This window comes from Strongylocentrotus purpuratus, unplaced genomic scaffold, assembly GCF_000002235.5.
Source record: "Strongylocentrotus purpuratus isolate Spur 01 unplaced genomic scaffold, Spur_5.0 spur5_scaffold_12, whole genome shotgun sequence".
Lineage (NCBI taxonomy): Eukaryota > Metazoa > Echinodermata > Echinoidea > Camarodonta > Strongylocentrotidae > Strongylocentrotus > Strongylocentrotus purpuratus.
The window spans coordinates 3,359,982-3,387,458 of record NW_022145597.1 but is presented as its reverse complement, the minus strand read 5'-3'; the positions used below and the strand labels follow the sequence as shown (position 1 = coordinate 3,387,458).

General features: G+C 38.9%; 1 protein-coding gene and 1 long non-coding RNA gene across 2 annotated transcripts; both read right to left on the bottom strand.

Moving 5' to 3' along the window:
* Positions 1-5,176: 5,176 nt before the first annotated feature.
* LOC593959 (laccase-2-like) lies at positions 5,177-7,993 on the bottom strand. The gene is made up of 4 exons (XM_011662941.2): positions 7,894-7,993; positions 7,134-7,281; positions 6,137-6,279; positions 5,177-5,449 (listed from the first exon to the last, which is right to left on the bottom strand). Exons 1-4 carry the CDS (start codon positions 7,954-7,956, stop codon positions 5,177-5,179), a joined length of 627 nt encoding a protein of 208 aa, XP_011661243.2. The 5' UTR covers positions 7,957-7,993.
* A 1,322-nt stretch (positions 7,994-9,315) lies between these two features.
* Positions 9,316-11,775, bottom strand: LOC105436893. Its single transcript, XR_970394.2, has 3 exons — positions 11,676-11,775; positions 10,281-10,435; positions 9,316-9,361 (listed from the first exon to the last, which is right to left on the bottom strand). It is a non-coding gene; the product is annotated as an uncharacterized LOC105436893 (long non-coding RNA).
* Between the last annotated feature and the right edge of the window lie 15,702 nt (positions 11,776-27,477).

Genomic DNA, 27,477 nt, shown 5'->3' with positions numbered 1-27,477 from the left:
AATGCCTTGCTCATCAAAGACACAAGTGCGTAACCGGGGCTCACATACGACCTTATTCCAGCAAGTGGTTGAACCACTCGACTGCGACTTTTCAAAGTATTGTAGATTAATTTGTTAACAATAATAGGCCATTTTCGTAACGTTATCAAATTAATGCATAAGGGTTAGATTTGTTATTTTTAATTAAGCATTTATTTTTGTATTTTGTTTTATTTTTGTAACGACAGAATGTCTTATTGTAAGCCATGTTCTATCTAAACCTAATAATTAGCAGCTATGTCGTCTTCTTGTGGATTAATTTGTAAACAATAATAGGCTATTTTCGTAATGTAACAAAAGCGCATAAGGATTAGATTTTTATTTTTATTTAAGCATTGATTATCAGCTATGTTATCTTAGGGACGTTGCGCTTCAAACATTTTTTGTTTATGTACTGTTCCTACTATGTATTATATCTTGATGTAACCCACTGAATGTTATTATCTGTAAGCAATTATTTCATATGGTGAAAAAATAAACAAACAACCAAACAAATAAGTCTTTGTGAAGTGCCTAAATACAAATTATTTCATTCACCTCATAAGAATACTAGAATCCTAACTGCTTACATTAGTTGTTGCCAGGTATTACAAACATTATGGCTTGACTTACCTAGCAACACTAAATATATGCAAGCTTGCATTCTGACTTTTGAAATATTTTTATTCTTATCAGGTGAATGAAATAATTTGTAATGAGGCACTTCACAATGACTTGTATTAAATTTGGTTACATTACGAAAATGGCCCATTGTCGTCGAATCTGTTATTTCACTTTCATATTTTGATCTAACCTCTCGTATGGTTATGAGCTGAATAGAATGGAGAGATGCACCGAAATCATAGATTTTTGTACCATATAATGTTAGCCTGGAATAGCCCATTGAGTTCCTGTATAGAGAAATTAATATCTTTTCACTTGTAACACGCGGAAACTGGTACAGATGACATATCACACACTTTCTTTTGCTGCGGTTAGTTTATTTTCAGGTGCAAGTTACAAAGTAATAATCCCTAGCAATCTGGCCTATACAGAGGACCGTTTCCTCCGATGGTACCCTCCTTCTTACATGTTGTTTGTCAACCCTTGGACTACTGCATTATTCTCTCATTCACATAGGCTTAATACAGGGACCACCCGGGTCCGGTACGCAATGGGTTAACACCTAATATAACCCCAACAGCTTGAAGAGACGACCTCTTTGTCTGCCCCATGAACGGGGGTGCAGTACAGGAGTGAATCTGGCAAATACCTTTATTCACATAATCTGAGTACTACCTAACTGATCCTTACAGTTCCAGAGTGTCTTGCGCCAAACCTTAGTTATTAACATAAATCTTCATAGTACAGGCATATCTCTAACAAGCGAGATGATTTTCTTGGTATATACCCGATTAATCTAGTCAGTGTCATTCTAAACTCACAAAAAACAGTACTCGTTCTTTCAGTACCTTTACACACTCCCTCAAACACATCAGTAAAACTGTCAACTATATTTCGTAACGACCTTGCCCTACGGATATTCCTTTCACATCTTAACAACCACCTAAGATTTGCAATAAACAAAGAAATCGTACAACATCTTATAACAAGCAGAATCTAACATTTTGGCTGGCTACCAATGTTCCCTTTCCGGCCTCTCCGTGAGGTAACAGCAAAACAAAGGTAAAGAGATCAATCCTACCGTTCCTAATAGTCGCCCCCAGGCGCGTACGCAGGGGGGGGGGGGGGGGAGGGTGGGTTAAACCCCCCCCCCTCGAGTGTTTTTTTATGAGTATGTTTTATGTATGTTATTTTTGAAAATCCCCCCCCCCCTTTTTGAGAGTGTTTTTTTTTTTTTTTTTTTTTTAAATAAATACCAAAAAAAAGAAGAAAAAAAGAAGAAATTGACAATGGTTGACCTTAAAAAGGTGACCTTACCCCCCCCCCCCCCCAACTGGACAAAATGTCAAATTTTCAAATTTCGAGACTAAAAAAAAAAAAAAAGTGTCCTCTTACCCCCCGCTTATTCAGCGGCTGGCTGAGTCGTTGCGAAAATTTTGGGCCCGATTTGAAACCCCCCCCCCTTGAAAAAATTCTGCGTACGCCACTGGTCGCCCCAGTATTTCTTCCATGCAATTCCGGTCTCTTGTTGAGGTTTTCGGAATAACCATTAAATACTTCATCCCGGCTAAGTCCAACAGTAATTCCAGCCAAATCCTAGTTACACACCAGAAATCTCAGTAAAAAACAATACAATATCCAACTACTGCGAATAACTGCTGACCCAAAATAAAACAAAGTTTTTAGTTCATGGGCTCCCCTGCTTTTTCAAAAGCAGCCTCTAAAACCAACAAATATATATCATGCATATCAATACAATAAATGTAATATACATACTACAACATAAATTACTTAAGTTACCAAACCTTTAACAAATCTCTTTGCCGAACTTTAAATCTTACAATTTTCAAGTTCAAATAAAGCAAAGTTTTACGTTCATGGGCTCCCCTGCTTTTTCAAAAGCAGCCTCTAAAACCAACAAATATACATCATGCATATTAATACAATAAATGTAATATACATACTACAACAAAACTTTCTTAAGTTACCAAAACTTTAGCAAATCTCTTTGCAGAACTTTAAATCTTACAATTTTCAAGATCAAATAAAGCAAAGTTTTACGTTCATGGGCTCCCCTGCTTTTTCAAAATCAGCCTCTAAAACCAACAAATATACACCATGCATATCAATACAATAAATGTAATATACATACTACAACATAACTTACTTAAGTTACCAAAACTTTAACAAATCTCTTTGCCGAACTTTAAATCTTACAAGTTTCAAGTTCAAATAAAGCAAAGTTTTACGTTAATGGGCTCCCCTGCTTTTTCAAAAGCAGCCTCTATAACCAACAAAATGCATATCAATACAATAAATGTAATATACATACTACAACATAACTTACTTAAGTTACAAAAACTTTAACAAATCTCTTTGCCGAATTTTAAATCTTACAATTTTCAAGTTCAAATAAAGCAAAGTAGTTACGTTCATGGGCTCCCCTGCTTTTTCAAAAGCAGCCTCTAAAACCAACAAATATACATCATGCATATTAATACAATAAATGTAATATACATACTACAATAAAACTTTCTTAAGTTACCAAAACTTTAGCAAATCTCTTTGCAGAACTTTAAATCTTACAACTTTCAATTTCAAATAAAGGAATATTCTATGCAACTGTTCCTTAGGCAAACACAATTTAACCTGAATACTCTAAAAGTAATCCATTAAAAGATTAATTTAAAAAACTACCCTAAACAAACACAATGTATCCCCTTACTTAAGTCTAAATCATCACACTGGTTAATAATAATAATACATACAATTTATAAGGCGCCAAATCCACTTGACAGTCAAATGCTCGATGCTTAAGTAACGACACTGATAAAATATACACCATCGTTGTATCTTATATCTACGCCCATATATGTACACGTCTATATCCGTCTGAAGCAGAGAGTTATATTATATAGCAATAATCACACTTTACTCTAATTCATTCATCACTGCCTCAATCTCTGTGTAATTCATGTCAGTGGTAAATTTATGAAAATGCAAACTCCCAATATGCTTGAATGCTGTCTGTATATGATCATGACATTAGACTAAAACAAGTATTACAAAAAATATCCGTAATTCATGTAATAGTACATGTACATTGAATGAGAATTGTTGTTTAAATACTAAGATTAACATTTTTCCATATCTGCCTAAGGTGATTTTTCTTGATCTGCTAACGCTTTCGAGATAAAAGATTCTTGCAATCAATCATATTTTATTATGGCAATAAAGCAATGAAGTATCGTGATGAGACACGCAGTACTTATCTTTCACTGTATCTGAAATGAGCTGTAAATCATTCTCATTCCTAAGGTAATTCTATACAAGAATACGTACACTTCCTGATAAAAAGAATACACATATTACACACAAATATCCAGAATTATCATAGCGGAGGACAAATAAAAATCATATTGATTAACAGAAGTCTAGCTATTTAGAAGGTTATGTGTTTTAAATTAAAGAGAAAATGGGGAGGAATACATATATATATATATATATATATATATATATATAATTATGAATATTGAAGAAAGAACAAACAACAAAGCAAGACTTATTACAGGTCTTTTATCTTATGACTGCCAAGCAATAAGGTGCTCCCATTTCCAAATATAAACATCCATGATATTTCTCTTCGCCCTCAATGTTCCTCATGTTCTAAAAGTGTGTTTTCAGTCGTGAAATCGTTTAAGCCTGTTTATGCCATCAAGTTGTTGAATAACTAGCAAATGTTAAAAATTAATAAATCGGACTTAAAGACCCTATTCGATGAAAATACAACATGATATAAATGGAAAACTGAATGGATGTAGAATACAAAATTGAAGAAATTAAAAGTATTTACCCATTGACAAGTTAATACCTCATTTTCCATACCCCTCCAAATAACGGGTCAACATGGGTCAGATTTGCCTAAGTTACAGTGACGACATAACATGTGAACCCGACCGGTTCATCAATAAAGCGATGTGCCGTGCTCAATTGATGCAAAGTCATTGTGAATATGCGTACTCTAGATGATGTCATCAAGTCGATAGCAATTTTTTAGGTCGACAACTTCCGATTTTCAAAGCTTTAGATTTAGATTTTGGATTTTCAGAGACCCGATACTCCTCAGCCAGAGACTAAAATGGCATATAATTGACATTATTGTAAACTATGGCTTATAAGCTTTCCGTTGATATATAATTCATACATTAAGTACCTTGTTCATTGGTTGCTTTATCATAATTATTTCCTATAGGAATTAATCTCACAATGTCTTGACCTGCTTTGGTTTCAGGAAAAGAAGTTTATCCATTCTCGGTAAAAGAAATAGAAACAAATCAAGCCTTTTTATATTACCATTATTCACATAAATAGTGGTAGTAGTATAATATCGTTATTTTTGCTGTGATTGTTATCATTGTTATTATTCTTATTCGTATTCTTATTCTTATTATTATTATCATTATTGTTATTATTAATATCATTATCATTTATATTAATATTAGTTCAATTATCATAATCAGCCGCAGCATCATCATTATTCAAGCTTTTCACTGAGACCTGCCGCTCCCGGTATTGAATGGATGAAGCAGAACAAAAGAATAGCCAGTGAGAGACTGAAGATTGTGATGGAGTTGTTAGGGTGTAAGGTGCTACCCCTCCCAGTGCACGGCATTGGTTGCTCTGTGTCATCAGTGGGTTGTATTGGCTGATTAAAGGATGATGGCCAGTTGCCACAGCGTGGGAAATTCTCGGGAACAGGGGGTAGGTCTTCATTGGTACCAACGTGGATCAGTATACTCATGCCGGTCTATTTGATATAAAAACAATGATAAACTATTAATCAAAGTGGTTTCTTTTCACCTACACTATCGCATGTTTGGATGGACTACTAGGTTCGCTACTAGATACTCGATAAACAACTAAATGATCTACAAGCTTGATTTCCTTCAAGTGATGACGATCTCTTTGATATCGAGAGGATCAATTGGGAATCAATGAAAATAGTTTCTTTTTCTGTGCATAAATATCATGTAATGCGTTCTCTAAGTGCTGTTAATAGCCCCTTTGTTTGTTCACCACCACCCTTAGTGTAAAATAAGTAGCACCTTCTGGTGCTAAACCACTGAACACGTGCAGTGGTGCTAAAGCTACGTTGCGAGTACAGCCGCTATAATTATGAGCACCTGATAGGTGTTAAAACCAACACTTTAGATTTTAGAGTACAATTTTAATACTCTTGTGTATTACTTTCCGTAGTAATGTCGTTGTTAAGTTCACACATTTCAAAGGCTGATGGACAAGGCGATTAATTTCACCTTTAAGTGATATAGGAAAGTCTCTGCGAGCGTGTTATAATGTATAGTTATGGATAGTAGTCGTTACGTTAGCGGTAAAATGGGTCCGACCCTCAACATAAGATATACCCCGATAATGTATATAGCAGCATAAGTCCCTCCATCTTTATGCTTTGATTAGAAAGTCCATCGATACTTACAGCAACGTGAAACTCGAGATGACAATGCAGGAACCACCAGCCTGGGTTATCCGCGACAAACTGGATGATGGTATACCCTCCATCGGGCACGATCACCGTATCCTTGAGTGGAGGATGGTCCAGGTTCCGTGGAAGCCCTTCTCCTGGCAGAACAATCACATATACAAAAGTTACAATTATAAGTAACACAAGGCTCGATAGCTCAGTTGGTAGAGCAGTGGTCTCGTAATCCGGCGACCCGGGTTCGAAACCAAGGCGATGCGCTATGCCCAGCCGTTAATCCTCTGGTTGCTTACTAACAAGCATTTATGCTTTCTTAGCAGTCAGGTTGAATAACCACCACCACCACTTATATTTTGGGTAATGACCATGTTTATCCACTTCTTAGAAAAAGTCGATTAGGCACTACATAATACTGTTTTCGATTTTAAGTTTTTAGAATAAGAAATTAATCGAATCCTCCTGAAAAAATCACACGTAGAAAAAACTACACATATAGATATAAGTATATGGGAGGAAAGACCCAAATGTCATATGATTATAGCGTTTGAACTTCTAGTCCCGGGTGATGCAAAAGGATTATTAATAGTAATGATACAGAACTACCTTTGTTCTGTTTGTAGTGATATTGAGATATATAATGACATTACTTTATAGAGCAATCATTTTCATCTCACATTGCTACTCTGATGGAAAGGTAGCAAAGCGATTTCATTGGATTGATAGTGCATTCTGTGTGTATGACAGATGGACAGTCATAGAGAGAATTGGAGAAAGAGATACACAGAAAGGGAGTGAAAAAAGAGAGGGAAAAAGATTAACATAAATTGTGTCTGGCTTTTATGTACGTATGTGTGTGAATGTGTAAAAAGACAGGAGAGAGAGAGAGAGAGAGAGAGAGAGAGGGAGAGAGAGTGGCATATAGTGAATACGTGAGAGTGAGAGTGAGGTATTAAAGTAACATACTGGAGTTGGAGACGTATTATACAGTATTTACCCAGTTTATCAAGTTCCATGACTTCTTGGAGGCTTGTAGAACTGCTCAGCTTCTCTTGTCCTACCACGTAGAAGGAATAACCATGAAGATGAAATGGATGACTCGCATCGAATATCAAGCCCTCGTCGATCAAAACAATTTCTACCGTCTGGTGGAGAAGTATTAAAAAAGAAGAAGACGATTTCCAGTACTTAATGAAATCAAGGTATTTGATAATGAATGATTAAAACAAATATATATATATATATCTTGAGCATATAGAAAGAAGAATTGGATGAGTTAATACTTTTCCTCTCTTTTAGCGATATATTTTTAATATAAAGTACTGTTTAACTATACCTATGCCGAAAGTTTTGAGAGGGGGGTGGAGCTTTGTTTAGCTAATGAAGCAAAAGCACACATAATATCATATTCGTTGGAAATGTGCGTTCTTATATTGTCGCTTAGGTTCTAAGTGCCTTCTTTAACCTCGGAGATTTATTGTGTTGCTTGGCTTTTGGGCAGCAAGACACCGCGTCTACAACTTATTCTCTTACAGAGAGGTTTCATAGTTATGCCTCTAAAGGACACAAGTGGGCGATTTAGCGTCGTTTCCGAGGGAATTGATTTTTTTCCCCAACTGAATTCATAACAACGCTAAAAGAACATTTGTAAGGCACGCTAGTGAAGCAACAATGGTCTAATAAGGACGGAAAATAAGCCCCCTAAAAAGAAGAAAAGAAAACAAGAAACGAACGAACAAGCAAAGAGGTGAACTTACCTCACCGAGTTCTACAGTTAAAACCTGTGTGCACACGCAGTACTCTGTGGCACAGTGCGTCATATTTAATACGTCATAGGCGTCACAAAGCTCACTAGGATCTACCTCGCGTCCCTGGCTAAGAGGCGGGGCCGAAAAGTATTTGAATGACACGTGATTGAGCTGAGTTGAGTAGAGATGGTGCGATCGAGCAATCTCCTCGATAGGGTAATACTCAGGGTCATGGAAGGCGTCATTATTGACCTAAAAGAATGAAGAAGAAAACAGAAAAAAAGAAGAAGAGAAAGAGCTATAAAATTAAGATAACATTTCAAGATGAGAGATCATTTGTGAATATCAAAAGTAAAAAGTAACATAACGAATACAATGACATATTTCGATCATGTCTGGGTCCGTCTTATAAAGACAGTTGCGATTTTTTTTTCTCCCTTAAATTTAGTCACCTCAATCGCAACTGTATCCTAAAGAGATATAACTTTTAAAGTTTGCGATTGATTGAAGGATCTATTGCAAATGTTTATAAGAAGGGGCAAGTATGTAAAATAGAATATTTAGGTATGGTTATGTCGAGTCTGAAAACGTAGAGTCTAGGGAAGTATAGAAATGTGCTATTACGTGCTTACCTTGTAAAAGTCAAAAGCCAGGTAGAAAGTTCTCTTATTTTCTTGAGGTATATCCGAAGCATCTTTTGAGAAAGAAATATGGGAAGACTTAATTTACAAAATCAAGCAGAAATAGTCAATATATTCAATGAAAGAAACGATTGATAAAGAACGTGAGAAAGCTCTGTAAAAGATGAGTAGAAAGAAGAAGAGAGGAGAGAAGACAGTCTGTTATGGCAGTAAAATAAATAATGGATTTGCATTTTATGCCTGAGTCCTGTTGCATAATACGTAACAAGTCTGTAACTTTTACATGAATTTCCGAATGTTGTTTACTCCAAAAAGTAAAGCATATTTTATATATTAAAATACGTATTACCTTGAACACCTTCTGATATCAAAACAATTCAGTTCAGTCAAATGGCCGATGGGTTCGATATGAATAAGTCCTCTCTTAATAGATTCACGTCTGCGTGTTTTTACAGACATGTATCAATAATCAATTACGTCTGGGACCGACCTTAAACGTCACCGAAATGGGACTCAGTTCAGAGTCGGTCTGTGGGGTAGGTCAGGGAGCTGACCGAGTGGACGTACTGCTAGAACAAATCACATCTTAACCTAAAGAGCACTTACCTTTCGATATCATCTGATCATAAGTATAGACTGTGTCTGAGGATGCCATGTTGAGGTCTTGCAGAATGATTCCATCTCTGTCGAACAATTCACTCTCCATTGGATCAGCGCTGAGGGCTCCCTCGTACCTTAAAATGGCTAATTCTTGAACCGCAATGGCATCTGCAAGGCCCTTCACTCGTAACCAGTAGTTGCCGATGGTTTGGTTAGCATTGAGAACAAAGTCGAACCTATCAACCAAAGCGATTCATTTGGTTAAACTTAGGCTGCCTACGGTTATGCATATACATTCATATGAGCTATACAAAACGTGTTGACAATTACAAAAAATGCGATCAAACTTGTTTTCTATCTCTAATATAATTTAACAATAATATTTTCTATATTTTCGTAAGAATTTGCAGGATCTTTCGCTGGACAAAAAACAAGCATTTTGATAAAGACAGTGTGGCAATTAATATGGTTCCAATTTAATTGAGACCTCTGGGTATCCTAATAAAATGATGTTCTCGGGTTCCAATTTAAGGTTTTCAGATCACGAGGAAAAACAGATCTTAAATACTTTAGAGAAGTCAACCTAAAGCAACCTCCATTGCTTAATTCGGTTCTAGGACACCTAGCCCCTGGACATCCACCCCGGATAACCACCCCAAGTCAACTACTCCTAGGGCAACCACCCCGTAGGACAACTACCCCCTAGGACATCCACCCTCTAGGATGACTACCCCCTAAGACAACTACCCCCAGACAACTACCACCGGACAACTACCCCTAAGACAACTACCCCCCGGACAACCACCCCAGACAACTACCCCCTACGACAACCATCCTCTAGGAAACCTACCCCCGGCCAACTATCCTAGGGGATAGTTGGCCGGGGGAAGTTGTCCGGGTGGTAGTTGCCCCGGTGGTAGTCGTCCTAGAGGGTGGTTACCCTAGGGGGTAGTTGGTCTAGGGGTAGTTATCTGGGGGTGGTTATTCGAGGGGTGGATGTCCAGGGGTTAGGCGTCCGGATACGGCTTAATTCACCACATATCGAAATGAAATATTTATATAGCCAATACCACAAGGTATTGAATAACCCTTCAGTTAAGATCTTTGAATTAAAATTTCGTAATTGTGTTGCGTTTATTTTCGGTCATATCTTACCGTTCACCTCCATAGATGACGAACGCGTCCACATCAACGGGTTCGATGTCGCCTCCTTCGCTTGCAATGATGGTTAGATTATGACCATCTACGCTGACTTTCAACGGGGCATTGGTGATCGCATTACTGGCGATCCGAAAGCGGTATCTAAAACCCTTGGATATAAAGATATAAAAAGAAATTTCAAGCATTGGTTTCTTCGTCAAATGACATAATTATCAAATAATTGATAAAATCATTATCGCAGAGGATCTGAGTTTCCAACCACCATATTAAACCATTTTAAAATACATACTCACTCTTCTGTCAATATTTTGCTACTCCGCCACTGTACTATCATACGATTATCTTTAAAGGTATAGACCAGTTTTGGAAACGCCCCAATTTCAAAAAATGAAATGGAAGCTCCTATTACCAATCATGTGAAAGAATATGTTTTGACTAATACATGATGATAACATTTTTGCCGGGAAACCGCCTACTAATTGATATATTTGGTAAATTAGTTTATCTATTGGTGTGTGAGAGATAAACGCACGTGTCGCGCACGTGTGCGTAGTCCCATATACATCTTTCTGTGAACAGTGCTTGTAACTTTACGAAGACTGGGCCAAATTTCTTATCATTTTGATGATTCCAGAACCTTGCAGTACACACCAATACTTATATGCTAGATGATCAACCTTTTCTGATCGATTCCACAACGTTTCTTTCACAATGCAATCGCATGACCATAACTGGTCTTTATCTTTAATGTAATTGCTACAAACTGTTAAAAATTTGTATGAGCCTAGTATGACACAAACGAAGTTCAGTTATAGTTAGTCTATTCTTGAATGAGGATGAATAAATGAATGTGCTATGACTGACTGCTGGAAAACCACTGATCCTTAGAAACCTATAAGGCCTGAAATTCCTTCTTAATTTGAACATAATGGAACCAAATTAGGTTAGATCATATCACTCAAAGAGTAACCAGCTGCCATGCTTACAGTTAACTACAAAATATTGTTACCCTTGTTTACTTTGACGTTATTTGTGTTTTTGTTGTGGAATTTGTGAAATTTGTGTTTTTTTTATTGTGTAATTATTCTTACGATTGTTTGTCGCATACTCAGGTAACATAAACCAGGACAAACCATTCGCCCCACCCCCCTCACCCCCCAGAAGAAAACTTATATATAGATATCTTTCACACCTAAAAAGATACATAGCTTTCATGAATTCACTATGAAGTAAGAACTTTTTAAATATTAGGCATAGTTTATAGATTTTTTTTAATAAGTTTTTTAAGTGGAAATTCTTGACTTTGTATATTTCGTATTAAAAGGTAAAACATTTTACTTGAAAGTTGTGTTTTCATCATACGTACACATATTACCAGCTGCTCCTCACCTGTTTGACGTGAAAGATTTCCCTAGCAGTATACACTGTCTCATTAGACGTCTCATCATAAAACGGCGCTCGCTTTCCTTTTCCATTGATGAGCACAGACTCGGGTCTGTTGGTTCCGTTATCGAAATGATTCGCAGCAAACTTGTCAATCGTCATTTGATCGAGCCAATCATGCGTGAGAATCATGTGCTCTGACAGGTCATAGTCGAAGAGGGCGCTTTGCTGGTCGACCTACGGTTTAATGATAATTATTATAATAATGATAATCATAATAATAACAGCAATATAATTACAATTCTAATAATAATGGCACTAATAATAATGATGATACTACTACCAGGCCTGTGTGCTTAGCACTCTCCTGTATGGCAGTGAGTCGTGGACCCTGTATGCACGTCAGGAGCGCCGTTTGAACGTTTTCCATCTCCGCTGCTTGAGGCGAATCCTAGGCAGGACCACATTCCAAACAAGGATGTCCTCAAGAAAGGAGGCATGGTGACCATCTATGCTCTTCTATCACAACGAAGACTGAGATGGCTTGGTCATGTCAGTCGAATGGAAGACGGCCGCATTCCAAAAGACATAATGTATGGAAAGTTAGCGACCGGGATCAGGGCTGTTGGAAGACCTGTCCTTCGCTTCAAGGATGTGTGCAAGAGGGGTATGAAGGCCTGTGAAATCAACCCTACAAACTGAGAAGCCTATGCTTCAGACCGTCCTGAATGGAGACGCGTTGTAAAGACAGGTATACAGCTAGATGAGTGATCAGAGGAGAAAAGACAACAAAGACAGCAGCTGGCTACGGCTTCAACATCACAGCCACAAATGACTTTTATGTGCAGCAACTGCAACAGGACATGTCTCTCTAGGATTGGACTGTTCAGTCACAGCAGGAGCTGCACACCAAGAAACTGAACTGACTAGTACAACTAGCGCAATATTCTATTGTCTTTCGAGACAGGCAGATGCCGAGGTTGCTACTATTACTACTTCTACTACTACTACTACTACTACTACTACTACTACTACTACTACTAAATACTGCTACTACTAATACTACTGATAATAATAACAATAACAATAATAATGATAACAACAACATTAATGATAATAGAATTAATAAAAAATAATAAACTGCAACAACAAAAATGAAATAAAAAGGAGTATTTTGAGAAGATTCACAAACTGGTCATAAAATATAAATTTAAAGAAATACTCTTTGTTTGAAAGCATTTCTTCATGGTTGAAAAATTATCAACTGCATTACTAATATATTTATAAATGTATATATATGACGGATGTGATTTAAGGATCTCTGACAACATGATGCAAAGAAAAATTTTCATTAAAAGACCAGCAGTAATTTCATTTACGTCAAGACAGTTTAATTATCTAGCTTTTAAAAGAGCAATAAATATTAATGGGAAAGAACCAATTGTAACGGTCACATTATAAAGCATTTTAATTATAGGCTAAAAGTACCCGTTAAATCTACAATTTTACAGTTCGTCCTTCGGCGTGGCAATGATTTTAGCCTTCATACCTATATCAAACCGATTCCAAACCAGCCGATCCTTTGCATCGGCCTTTATCAGGTCCCGACGGCTTAACTGATTATAAGTGTAGAGAATGGACGAACTAACCTCTCGAGGTTCTCGAACGATGAGGGCGCCAAACACACCATCCGCGCGATGCATGCCAGCATGCGCGTGCCAATAGTGCGTCCCAGAAGGATCTGCGACAAACTCGTATCTAAAGTTCGTGAATTCGGAGATAGGGCACTGCGTCACCATTGAGACGCCGTCCATATAGGGCGAGTTTTTCTGATGACAGCCATGCCAGTGGATGGATGTCCCTTCGCCGTTTATCATGTGGTTTGAAACCCACACAGAAATTGTGTCTCCCTTGCAAACCTGTAACCAACAAAACCATTACCTAAGAGGTCAAACAATGTAATCTTCCTCATTTTGCTAAATAGTAGGCTGTAGGCGTACGTTAGATTTAGAAAAGAATAATTCCAGAAGTACAATTTAGCTCGATATAATTTGTGTTAGTGATTAGCGATACAGCGATAGTTTGCAAACGGGTTTGTTCACACGCCCGCCTTTAGCTCACATTGAAATAAGTTGTGCAATAGAGCTACTCTTTGTACTACTTATACCCCATTCACAGTGGTTTTGAAATTTGTAGCGGCGTTGTAGCGGAGCGGCGACACCGCCATAACACCGCTACAAATGCATTCACAGTAGAAAAGTTATCCCGTTGCAGCAGCGGGATAAATATCATGTACCCATTCACGCTGCAGCGGGTGATTTTTATTACCTCCGTAACAAACACGTGTATGCATGGCTCATGACCCGCGAGTGACCCCGATATGACCGGAAATACTTGCTTGAAATTGCGCGGTAAACATGTCAAGTTGCTTTTTGTATCCTCGATCATATTACTTTTTAAAAAACTAGCATTTTTATTGCTTCCAGTCAGAATATTTTAATTTTTTGAAGTGTGAAATATTTTTATTTGGATAATTATAATACCTACATAATAATAAAATCAATTTGAATCCACTGGTTACTTTATTTCTATTTCACTTTATGTTCCCCATTGCTGTAGAAAAGAGGTCAGTGATAGGTAAGTAAACAAATCACACGTGTTTGTCGCGGTGTTATAGCGGAGAGCCTTCACACTGAGTAAACACCGCGACAGCAGCGGGACTGTCCCGCTGCTGTAGCTAGGCGTCCCTAGCGATAGTTTGTGTCGGCGTTATCGCTAGGCGGTGTTATCCCGCGATAGTTTATAACGGGTCCGAGCCTTCACACTGAAGACAACACCGCGACAGCAGCGGGACAGTCCCGCTGCTGTCGCGGTGTTTGAGGCCACTGTGAATGGGGTATTAGTGTCAAGCTGGCCAACATCTCTATTAGTAAGCCCTTGTCGATCGGCATCCATAAGTATTGTGAAGTTAATTGCTCTAGTTAATTATATTGCCTTTTCTGATGGAAATATTCGTGACTGAATCCTAATCTGGATTAACAGAGTTAGGACCAAGCACGTCCTTGCGAAATGCAGGACAAACATGTACGGGGGCTTACGTCGCGGCAAGAACTTGGATTAACCTCGGACAATTCTTCACTCAAAGTCCTAAAGTGTTACAAAGCAGTGGCATAAACATGACATTTAAACCGCCCACCTTTGAAACTCCTCCTATGTGATTAGCTTGGAATGAATGCTGTTCAGTGTGACTGCCTGACACTAATTATGAGTCTGTGGGTAGGAAGTCACTGTCCCTGCAGTAGGGCCATTTACACTTTGTGCGACCGCGTGCGAGATTGCTCCTTGCCTCCCAGAGCTTACTCAACATGTTCTAGAATATATTCAAGTTAATATTGTCTGTTAGGAGCCAGGGGAGTAAAAATTGTACCAATAATTAATATGGCTCTCAACAGAGAGATTAAATTATATTACGATGTTATGTTATTTATGTTATTTGTAGTTAATGTTTATGATATGTAAATTTATTGTTATATTTTAAACAAATGTGAGTCGTAAGACGAGTTTTATGCCTTCCTTCTATTTGTACATAACAATATGGAAATTCAATTCAATTAAATTCAATTTAATTCCAGTGGGTCTTATATTCAGGTCACGCTAAAGAGAGGTTAGCCAAAGCTACCTACTGCTTCTGGAAAATGAGGAATTGAATACGTAGTCTAACGGCATCCGCATGAGGTATGATCATGATAATGATGAATACATTTGGTAACATTGATGATTACGTACCTCAACGCTTGGACCCGGAAACATGCGGTTGACGACGGAGACTGCCCGCGGCACACCGTTCAGAGGGATGCAATGAGGTCTTTCACAGTCAGTCAGGTTGAAGGGACATCCGTAGCAGGCTTTAGACATGGCGTAGAACCATCCCACAGTGAAATTATAGTTGCAGGTCTTGGGGCTTGGCGGATACTCGCAGATCCGTTTGCATTCATGGTCCTTGTAGTTCTCCATGCCCGAAGCTATTTTATGTAAAAGTTGATTAAAAGTGAGTGAGGGATGAAATTCATAGAATGTATGTGGATTTGAATCAGGGAATAAATGTCCGGGGGTAATTGTCCTAGAGGATGGTTGTCGTAGGGGGTAGACGTCTGGGGGTAGGTGTCCTAGGGGGTAGTTGTCCGGTGGTAGATGTCCGGGGGTTGTTGTCCTAGGGGGTAGTTGCCCTAGAGGATGGTTGTCGTAGGGGGTAGTTGTCCGGGGTAGTTATCCTAGGGGGTAGTTGTCCGGTGGTAGATGTCCGGGGGGTTGTCCTAATAGTAGTTGCCCTTGGGGGTAGTTATCTGGGGATAGATTTCTGGGGGAAGTTGTCCCGGGGTAGTCGTCCTAGAGGGTAGTTGCCCTAGGGGGTAGATGTCTTAGGGGGTAGTTGACTTGGTGTGGTTATCCAGGGGGTGGATGTCCAGGGGGTAGGTGTCCCAGAGCCCTTTGGGAGAGCTACATTTATCAAAGTATGATTTCTTATCAGCACTTTAGGTTCTGCATGTTACGTCACATGACTGATTACGATAATCAAATACTTAAATAAAGAATCCAAGATAGTCGCCCTCATAATGCTTAAACGGTAATTTTCTTGAATTTTCGAAGGCATGAGAATCGTATCAGCCCCCCCCCCCCTCCCCCCCCCCCCCCCTTCACGCACCGGACGGCATTCGTGTTCCCAAAATCTCTGGTATTAAAGGTGAAATTCAAAGAAAATCACAAATATGTCAACTAATGTATCACTAGAAAAGCTAACAGATGGCCATCGTACACGTTTTAGGTCAACTACATATCGGGTGAATTTAAAAAATACAAATACAATCACCTTCATAGCAGCTGGGATATACGAGAGATTCGCCGGAAAAATAACGATGTTTTGATGACGTCACTATATGGACCAATACTGCCCAGGCAGACGACATCCCATAAAGAATGAACATAATTGCAAAGCTATTATTTGTCAAATTATAATGAGTTTAGTGTATATAAATGTAATGGCATGTCAAACCATTCAACAGGGGGTATGACCCAATTCTGATAACTAAAATATTTTTCTTGTAAATACACAAAATAGGGGTTAATTAACAATCAAAGAAACCAGACTTTCAAATTGAAAACCCCGGAAATGATATTAAGGACGGCATTTGTTCCTTCTTGAAACGCCGAACATACCGGGGTGTGTGCAGCTGAATATACAATAGCGCCTTATTTTTTTTTTTACAAGCGACAGATTCCTTTATTTTTGTATCGCTGCATTTGTCATCAAAATAAAACCATGCCCGGGGTTTAGAGTGAGGCAATAGATTATTCATTTAGCCTGACGGTAGTGAAGTAAGAGAAAGAACTCAAGAGAAGATGAAAAACACAGGCACTGAAAATGTGTGAGATGTTATGGGACATCGTCTGCTTGTGCAAATCATGTCCATACTGTGATCTCACACATATCAGCAGCGTTCGAAGAGCTCTTCAGGTGCTATGCCGGTGCTGTATTTAAGCGTTTTGTAATTTGTAATAATCATTACTTCGAATGTTTATAAGCATTGAATTTCGATAACCTTGTCGAATCAAAGTTTCAACTTTGCAATAATGAAAATAAAGTTAGTTATTGAAATCAATGAATATCTACTTTAAAGGGTACTTTCCACGCAACAAAGGCCGGCTCTTATTGAATAATACACATGGGAGATAAGGAGGTACTTTCAAAAGGAGGAACCATGCATACGCGTACCTTAAATAACACTGAGTGGGCGGGGGGGGGGTTCAGAAGCAACACTTTGTGGTTTTAATTTTTATTTCTGCTACCAGAATGTATTACTGACACTTTTTTGTAATGTATGTTTATGGTCCAACGAATTCCCTCAAATCTACAACGGGAAGGCGAGGCAAGAAGGGACACAGGGCACGTTCAGCCTGACAGCTATTACGCATTACGTCGATAGCTTAATACAAGTTTCGTTGGCTATGCATAACACACTTTTTACGACTACTTTCAAATATCAGGATTCGACAATTGTTTTACAAATCTAGATATATATTTGCAAAGAACCAGAACCAAAAACGAGGTTGCACTGATTGAGGTTGATATACAAGTTAGGTCTTTCATGAATAAATTACATAAACATATTCGTCAGCACCACGGATTTAATTCCACATTGTAGTGCGCTGGATTTTGCATGTAGTTTTTATCCCCGAAAGGTTTATACTTCCAAACGTTCATTATTGTGAAGGTTCGTCACTCTAGAGCTTTATAATTCCAAATGTGGGTATGACCCAACTGAATCACAAGAACCTTTAGCAAACTTTCTATACGATTCTACTCTGGCCTTTACTTATACTCGATGGAGTCCTTCAAACATTTGTATGCACAAATGTTTTGTTAACTTGCTTGCCGATGATTAAAGGGATCGTGCGTCTGGCCACCAAGAATATGCTCGCAAAATTTCAAGGAAATAAAAGAAAGAAAAGGGGGTGATTGCCGTTCTGAAAATTAGGTCCCAGCCAAAACCTCTTATAACTGTGCGGGAACCCAGTAGCAGACCCAGGGGCGGATCCAGCCGGCGCGGCGGCGAGGGAGGTGGCCAATTCGTGAGAAAATATTTTGCGGCTACTCAGCTGACCGGCCGAATAAAGGGGAGGAGGTAGTGAGCACTATTTTTTTTTTTATACCAGAGTGCCGTTTATTTAATGATGTTCAAATAGTATGGTCGAGACGATGAAAAAATAAGAATAACATGGCAAGGTCGTTATCATGGGAATAACAACTTATATCCCTCTCAGCTTAATAGTTTGAACAATAGAATCAACCGCATGGAATCTACTGAAATGTCTTAACAACAATTGAAACTTTTTCAAGGAAGTCTAACATTCGATTTTTTTTAATCACCACTTGAACAGTATTGTAAAGGCGGTGAAAAAATAAGAATGATAATGATACTTCGTCGCTAACCATGAGAATGATTTGTTTTAATCTATCTCTGCTAATAAACCGAACAATAGAATATCAACCAAGTGGAATCAACTGTTAAACGAATTTGTCACGAGATCTAACATTTCAATTTGTTACTGCACGTCGTTAATGGTGGGAATGTTCACGTCTACCTCTCTTGGTGCGTTCAATCGAATTTTCGAAGCTAGAATCAGAAATCAAAACGCCGTTACAAAAAACAAGGTCACTGCGGTTAGCGTTCAAGCGATTTTTCATCAACGCTGATTCTAGCTCATTTCGAGCCCAGCCACTTGGCATCACACTATTTGTTTTATATCCCACATCGGCAATGTTAAAGTGAATTTTACATAATTATGATACATTATTAGTCTAAATAATTGCATTATTAGGTTAAACATGTCAACAGGAGTACCGATTTTGAGGTTTATTTTATTAGAAATTGAACCAAACTTCAAATGTAGTCGGGTTCTCAAGATGAACTAGGGTGTCTAATGTACACACGAGACTACACTTTCCCTTTGCGTTGATGTTAAAAGGTCGAAGTACATTGGATGATTCCAAATATTATTAATACGTGCTTGTTGTACGATGTCCACATATGGAAACGTTTGCTTGTATTTGTCTCATAAAAGAAGTTGATCACAAACTGACTAATAACAGGTGGACAAAACGCATAAACACCACAAACACCTGGGGAGGAAGCATTCATTAATTTGAATACATATAGTTGATAAACGACTCCGATGAAACTATAAAACCAAAATGAAATTTGCGTTCTCGCAATTGGAGTACAAAGAATGATAGCAGGTGAATGAAAAGCTTCAACAGCAACACAAACACCTGGGAAGCTAGGAAGCATTCATAAATTTGAATAATTTAGTTGATAAACGACTCCGCATGTGGACGTTTGTTGGAGCAGAAAGCAGTGGATTCTTAACAACACGAACCCATTTAACAGAATGTCGGAACGTAAATTAAATTTGGCGCGGTTGGAAAATGCATCTTTCTACCGTGCGACTTGAATGGTACGATCCAGTAAATTAAAACAGTAAAATGGCTCTTTTTTAAAAATTACTCATTAAATAAAACCCCAAACTTCAGTGATATCAGAAAAAACATGTTAAATCTTACTAATAGTTAGAAAAGATGTATAAACATTGTGAAAGTGTCGCATTCTACGATAAAAGACGCCGATTTAGCGAAGATGACGTCATTAGTGCGCTTGCATTAGGGAATTCAAGGTCAAAAGGTCAATTCAGACACTGATAAGTTATTGGTCGAGCCTTTTTGTTTCCTTTATTCCGACAAAATTATACAATCAATCAAAACAAGTTTAATACCAGAAGAAAGCTAACGATTAGTATTTTTTATTAACCGCTTGCCCCAAAGTCGCTTGACCACAGTGAAACGAGTGAGAGCCTTCGAGAGCGGCCAAAGTGTGATTGAAACTCGCTATTTGCTCTTCCCCAACGCAAAAAGAGACGACATTGTGCTGGATAAATGTATTTTTTCCGAAAAAAGTACAGAAAATTTGCATATGGTCTTTTTATATTATACTTTATGAAATGTTACCCGAATGACTTCCGAGCGCCCCAATGCTGGAAAGAAACGCACATTTTAGAAAACTTCACTTTTTCATGGAAAAATGCTTATTTGTTTTATGCACGCAAGTAAGATTGAGCGGATGATACACCGTTTCCATATGAGCCCGGGTGTAATAAGTCGGAGTAGCTCAAAATAATTTGTTTATGTTTATGACAGTGCATGTTCGATAAAAAATATCGGAAACAGCTCTGAATCGGTGTGAACAAAAAAATCAAGCTCCTCGGAAATCAGTAAAAAGTTACTTTAACTGATTAAAAAAGTTCAAAGTGGTTTTGTTATCTTTAAGTAGCAATGCCAAAGCAACGATTCACGCGTTCTGTAGTGACCCCCCTCCCCCCCCCCCCCCCCCCCCTCTGAAATTTATTCCTAGCTACTTGTGCCATGTGAAAAATAACACGGCCCACGCCACTCACTTTTTACAATATTTTCAATGTCGGACGTGTCCCTTTTGATGTATAAACCATCTGAAAATTTGATTTCCTTTTTCCTTTTTTTAAGACCACGAACATTTAAACTGATGAAATGACAATTCGACATTAACATGAAAAAGAAGATTGTATAAAAAAACAAATCATTGAAAATAATACGTTTGTCATATTTATCTAATAGTAGTAGTATTAGTAGTAGTAGTAGTAGTAGAAGTTAGTAGAAGTAGTAGTAGTAGTAGTAGTAGCAGAAGTAGTAGTAGTAGTAGTAGTAGTAGTAGTAGTAGTAGCAGAAGTAGTAGTAGTAGTGGTATTAGTAGTAGTAGTAGTAGTAGTAGTAGTAGTAGTAATAGTAGTAGTAGAGGTATAGTAGTAGTAGTAGTAGTAGTAGCAGCAGTAGTAGTAGTAGTAGTAGTCCAATGGCTTCTATTGGTAAATCAATAATGATAAATCCAAAATTTACTCGCTGAAACAGATTGTATAATCTTTTTTTTGCACCACCACTCACAAAAGCCCACATTTTGTTTGTTTCCCCTAAATAGTTTAATTATCCAATGCAACATGTATTATAAACACCGCTCTATCACAAAATTGTTTTTTCTTTTAATCGAAGGTTTATTAAAGTCTGCGAGGTGGCTCAAAGCCAATTTCCCCGGAAAAGCACCTTCTTGATTTTAAAATTGTTGATCAATTCCTTTCTTCTTTCGAGTTTCCAGATTATTAATGTATCCCAAAGGGAGCCCCCTGTCTACACCCGAGAGATAGGACGGTGTCTGGACGGTGTTTTAGAACGGACAGGACTACGCGGTAACCTACAGGATACAAAATCTACATTTTGGAGTATTTTTGTCCTTTTTTTTTTCTTCATCTATTTTCTCTTTCATTTCATTTTAAGGGGAAAAAAAAGAAAAAGAAAAAAGAGAGAAGCCTATATTTAATTTTCATTTTTGATACTCTTATTTAAAAAAAGAGAAAGAAAGAAATTAATAATAAAAAGAAAGGCGTTGGTGATAATAGTCAGGTTTTGACTGATTGCCATTACAAAAACAAAAAAACAACAACAGTAGTAGTAGTAGTAGTAGTAGTAGAAGTGGTAGTAAGTGTCGTGATATTACCATCATTAATTTGATTACCATTATTATTGTCATCATCGTTATCATTATTACAATCACTTGAATGTAATTGAAAACATTTGTTGGAATAGACATAAACCTGAACAACAACAAACAACAATAACAACAACAATAACAACAACACAACCAGAAAACCATTAGAAAGATGTTGTAAACACAAGATGTATGAATTTTATAAAAATCAAACGCCCCTCCGCCATAACAAAAAATCATGATTGCAATCACACAAAACTATGAGAAACTTAAAATCGAACAAATTTCATGAAGTGACATTGGTGTCGGTCGAATTTAAACCCTACTTGAAAAGGAACATATTTTCTAGAAAACAGTGCTTTAATATTGTTTCTGTACCCACCTACTACATGAAGTGACTTTTCCATGACTGTAGCTATCAGCAGAACCCTTATGAAAATCATGAAAACTCCTTGAATCACGAAACGTCCCATCTTGTTGAGGAAAAGTACAAAGATCCAGGGAACAAAACTCCTTTGCGGTATAGTTACCCAACAGTGATAACCTGTTTTGTCTCCGGCGAATTATTTGCGTGGTCTGCTCCCGGTGATAGACTGTTTAACAATGCCTTCGATCATCGATCGGCTTTAAGTTTATTGGCTATAAAGCTGCCTTTAATGTTTACACAAGAATAGAAAAAAATGCTTGAAATCAACTGTTCATTCCGAAGGAGAAGGTTTCAATAGTTGATCGAAAATTAGGTCTGGTTATGGGGCGTTCCCACTGTCGTGCGATCCGTTACGAACCCCACGATTGGCCATTCGTAGCTGATCGTGGAATTTCTCTGAATTGCCAGGTTTGGATACGAGGTGATGCGAGCCGATACGTTCTGGTACGATTTGGTGCGCTTGGTTGCGATATGGTGACGATTGGTCGATTTCAGGTGACACGATCGGGTCTCCCGTTCAGATACGATCATATACGTTCCGACATGATTGTCCCGATAGAGTCCACGATTGGGTCTCGATGTGACACGATCATCACGATCGGGTTCCCCGATTTGGGACGATCGGGTACGTGCAGGTACGTTCGGATACCTCCCGATACGTTCATCACGAACCGATGCGCTCTGTTGCGACAGTATATGGTTGTGGTTGCGGTGTCTTTCACGATAAGGGTCGAGAGTGATCAGGATTTGAGCTGCGATTGGACCCCGACGGCTATATATACAGGCCGACTGACCATGGACTTCATTGTTTCTTGAAATTCTAGAGTAACCACTACAACCCAAAACCATTAATGATGGCAGGAGTTGAAGATGATGACAACGTGACATTTGCACTATTATTGTATGCTTATATTATCGCCAGAGAAGAAGAAGACGAGCAGCAGCCAGACCAGCCACAGCCCCAACCACAAAGGGCCAGGAGAGCTGCAGTCAGGCAATTCTGGGTGCGACCATGGCTCACAGAGGAGAGGAGACAACAGCTTGGCCAGTTTTCCAGCCTCCTAGACACCCAATTGAGGCTGGACGATCCAGTAGCGTTCTAAAACTACACACGGTTAACACCACAGCTCTTTGATGAAGTCTTGCAAAGGGTAGCCCCAGCAATCGAGAGGAAATGCACCAGTTTCAGGCAACCTCTCTCATCTGGACTGAAACTGACAGTGACACTGAGGCACCTTGTCACTGGAGACAACTATCGGTCCCTTGCGTATGCCTTTAGGTGTGGAGTGTCCAGCATCTCAGAGATGGTTCCAGAAGTGTGCCAGGCAATTGTGCAAGCGTACAAAGATGAGGTTTTTAGCCTACCTGTGACCCCTGAAGCCTGGACAGCCATCGCTAACCAGTTTGAGCAGAGATGGAACATCCCCATGCCATTGGAGCCCTGGATGGCAAACACATTGCTGTAAAGAAGCCATCCAACACTGGCAGCCTGTACTACAATTACAAGGGCTTCTTGTTGATACCACTCCTGGCTCTAGTGGATGCAGATTACAAATTTGTGTGGATCGAGCTTGGTGGAAAAGGACACATGTCAGATGCTCAGATATTTGGCGACTCTGAGCTGTTCAATTGCCTGGAAGAGGAAGGCCTAGGACTCCCCCCACCATGCCCTCTGACTGCAAGCCCTGATAACCTCCAAGACATGCCCTTCTTCATCTTGGGTGATGACGCCTTCGGACTCAGGAACTACCTCATGAAGCCATACGGCAGAAGAGGGATGGCCAGGGAGGAGAGGATTTTCAACTACATAATATCAAGGGGAGGATAGTGGTGGAAAATGCCTTTGGGATCCTGGCCAATAGATTCAGGTGTTTCCTCTGGACTCTAGAGCAGACGCCCAACACTGTGAAGGATATGGTTGAGGCGGCAGTAGTTCTGCACAACCTACTGAGGCAGAGGCATCCAGGCATTGCAGCACAAGAGGCGGACCATGAGGCTGAAAACCACAATGTCGTCCCAGGAGCATGGAGGGACCATGTGGACTGGCTAGACGTGAATCAACCTCCTGCATCTCGCAACTCAGCTACAGCAGATGAAAAGCATCAGAGGGAATCCTGAAGGCCTTCTTCAACTCACCACAAGGCGCGGTTGCATGGCAGGAAAGGATGGCCGGGCTGGATGACGCGGAAGGTGGAGAGGATGATATTTGATATTTTTATTTTTATTTTTGAAAAATTCAGGAAATTGATATTCAAGATGCATGCATTTTTGTTCATCCTTACTGACTATTCAAAGTCAATGTTTTAAAGCAATGTAAACTCATTTTAGGGTCATTACAGCAACGTTGTTAAATCTAGGTGACATGTGTTTACGCAATACAAAAGGGAGATAATTTTAACTCATTCATTGTCCATGTCATTGCAAGAACAAAAAAACTTTCATGTAAAAGAATTACTATAATGTAATTATAAAAAGATGTGTAAATAGCAACTCTTGGAACAAAAGCTATTTTCTGACCTTATACTTAATAGTATGGCACTATAGGTTACAAGCTGCAAAAGTGTAACAGCTGTATGTATATATCTGTCTATTATGTTATCGAAATAAATAAAGTTGGTATCTATCATTTTCTGATTGTATGGGCACAACTCTCTATTTCAAGTCTGCAGATTAATGGTAAACATGTTTACATTACCTTTCCATTATTGATAGGGAGAGAGAGGGAGAAGGAAGGAGAGAGAGAGAGAGAGAGAGAGGAGAGAGAGAAAGAGAGTGTGAGGTTGAAGAAGCTGATGGAGTGAAGGAAAAGGAGTTACTATGATTAAGGACTATAAAGAGAATGATAGTGAATGAGAAACACATTAGATGGTTGTGAGAGAAAGAGGAGAGAGATTTAAAAAAACAGAGAGCGAACTGACTATTCAAAGTCAATGTTTTAGAGCTAAGTAAATGTTAGGGTAATAACCGCAAAGTCGTTAAATCTAGGTGACATATCAAATATTAAATAACATGGTAACACTTACTGAGGTTTCCTCCGCAATACAGCAAGCAATTATCTTCTTAGTCTCAATAGTATACTTTTACTGCATTGCACGTACAGGTACCATATATATTTCTAGTTTGTTAATATTTTAATTGGAATGACTATGCAAAACGAAAATCTTTGTAAATTCTATTTGCTGTTATTGTGGAAATAAATGTAACGAAATGAAATGTTACCCCCTTTCCTCTTCATTTTTAAAGAAATCTTTACGACCAACAACCAATTAATTTTACTGAGACAGCACATATTGTTGCTTTGATGAGTTTCTTACTTAGTGAATATGCTATTTTCGGCAATGTCAGGTAAAAGGGCGAGGTCACAGAGGTAAAAAAAAATCACAAACACATTTTTTTTAAAAATTTCTTTTATTTGTTATAATCATCACATAATGTTCGTTTGAGAGGAAGTGGGTGGCCCTAAAAAGGGCCGTTAAGGAGTTTCTGTATCGGGGGGGGGGGGGGACTTCCGCCACAAGGAGTCTCTACTGGTCGTCCGGGGGGTCTGCCTGTGTCTGGTACAGGTCTGTGTCTGGTCTGGTGGTGTTGGAGCCCTGCTGGAGGTAGAGGCAACTACTGAGGTTTGGCTGGTGGAGGGGGTGAGTTCTGTGCCACTGCCACTTGCTGCTGCCGCTTCAAAGGAGACCACATTTCTAGCATCTACCGTCTCAATGTGAGGGATCAAAAAAGAGAACTTGTCCCACACCCACTTCTCTGTGCTGTTCATGTCATTAATGGCATCTCCTCCAGACCTACTCTTCTTGGCGCGTTTGTTCAGCTGGGCCATCATGGTTCTCATGCTTGCGTACCATACTTTCAGTTGCGCCACAGAAGTGTTTATCTTTGCAGCCTGTGCAGCCCAGAGATCCTCCTTCCGGGTGACATCCTTGAAGCCTGCAAGGCGTTTGCTGTATAGGACCTCATTTGTCATGAGGAACTCAATTATTTCTTCCTTATGCTCTTCAGTAAAGGCAGTTACTGTTTTCTTCCTCTTGGCTTTCCGGGTAGGGGTGGTCTCCTCTGCCTCCCCTGGTACCGGCCCTGACTGGACTGGTTCAGGCTCAGGGGGTGGGACAGCCTGTCCCTTTCCCTTCTTTCGTCTGGTACCCTTGGGTGGCATCTCTCAAAGGCTCTAAAAATTACTAGTAAAAGCAAGTTGACTGAAAAGATGCGCCTTATTCAAGTGAAGATCGCTAAATGAGGCATTCAATCTTGTCCGGTATATATTATATGGGCGCAAGAACTCATAACAGATCATAAACGTCCGTGAAAGAGCGTGACTTCTCGAATCTACTCACATTCACTCGCATCTACTCGTATCAACTTGTATCTGCTCTTGAGTCATTCATGTGAGGTCGTGAGCAATGGTACCTGACAGAGCGTCACAGAGCGTGACAGATTGTGGGAGATCGCAGCAGATCTCAACAGAGCGTGGTGTTTGTCTTGTTCAAGGTTGATCCCGATCACCACGATTAGGAAGCACGATTAAATGCGATATGTTGCGCTTTGTTACGATCCAATACGATCTGATGCGATGATCACGATTGACAATTAATCGTGTTGATCGTAGAAAAATGTTGAACCTTCCAAAAAATGTCTACGATCAACGTGATTACCACGACTGACCCCAAGATCTGATCATATCTGATAGGATCACCACGATTACTCTACGATTAAGACCACAATTTCAATCGTGGCGCCAATCGTGATAGTGGGAACGCCCCATTAGATAAACAGATCATTGGTACTTATCTTGTTTAGTTAGGAAATAGAGAATGTCCGACTGTCAGTTCGTTATGTACTGTGTGCAAATAAGTATAGAATCTTGAACTCACCCCCCTCCCCCCCGTCACCGTTTATATAAATCCTCGGTCACAAATGCCATTACAAACTGCTACGAACGCCGTACGAACGAATTTCAGACAATGGAAATTCGGGCAGACAATGGAAAAGCAGGGAGATACGTACGAAATTATCGTTCGTACGAATCTAATCATGACATTAGGAAAACGTAATTTCCAGGTTGTATTGTTTTCTCAGTTCAATGTCATCTGTATGAGGATGAACATGCAATACAAGGAATAAGAAGAGATTATCCCAAGTAACGTGTCATGATGTCATAAACAGGCGAAATAATGAATCTATAATTTATCATTATTTTGAATAAGTATCAAACATTTAACGTTGCTTATTAAACAAGAATCTATACTGTGAGTGA

Excerpts from the sequence above, each read along its gene's own strand:
- LOC593959 (XM_011662941.2), bottom strand. The coding sequence starts at position 7,956 with ATGACGCACTGTGCCACAGAGTACTGCGTGTGCACACAGGTTTTAACT. Across the intron at positions 6,280-7,133 it reads CATGGAACTTGATAAACTGG|GAGAAGGGCTTCCACGGAAC; the intron begins GTAAATACTGTA and ends TTGTTCTGCCAG. Across the intron at positions 5,450-6,136 it reads ATCTCGAGTTTCACGTTGCT|ACCGGCATGAGTATACTGAT; the intron begins GTAAGTATCGAT and ends TATATCAAATAG.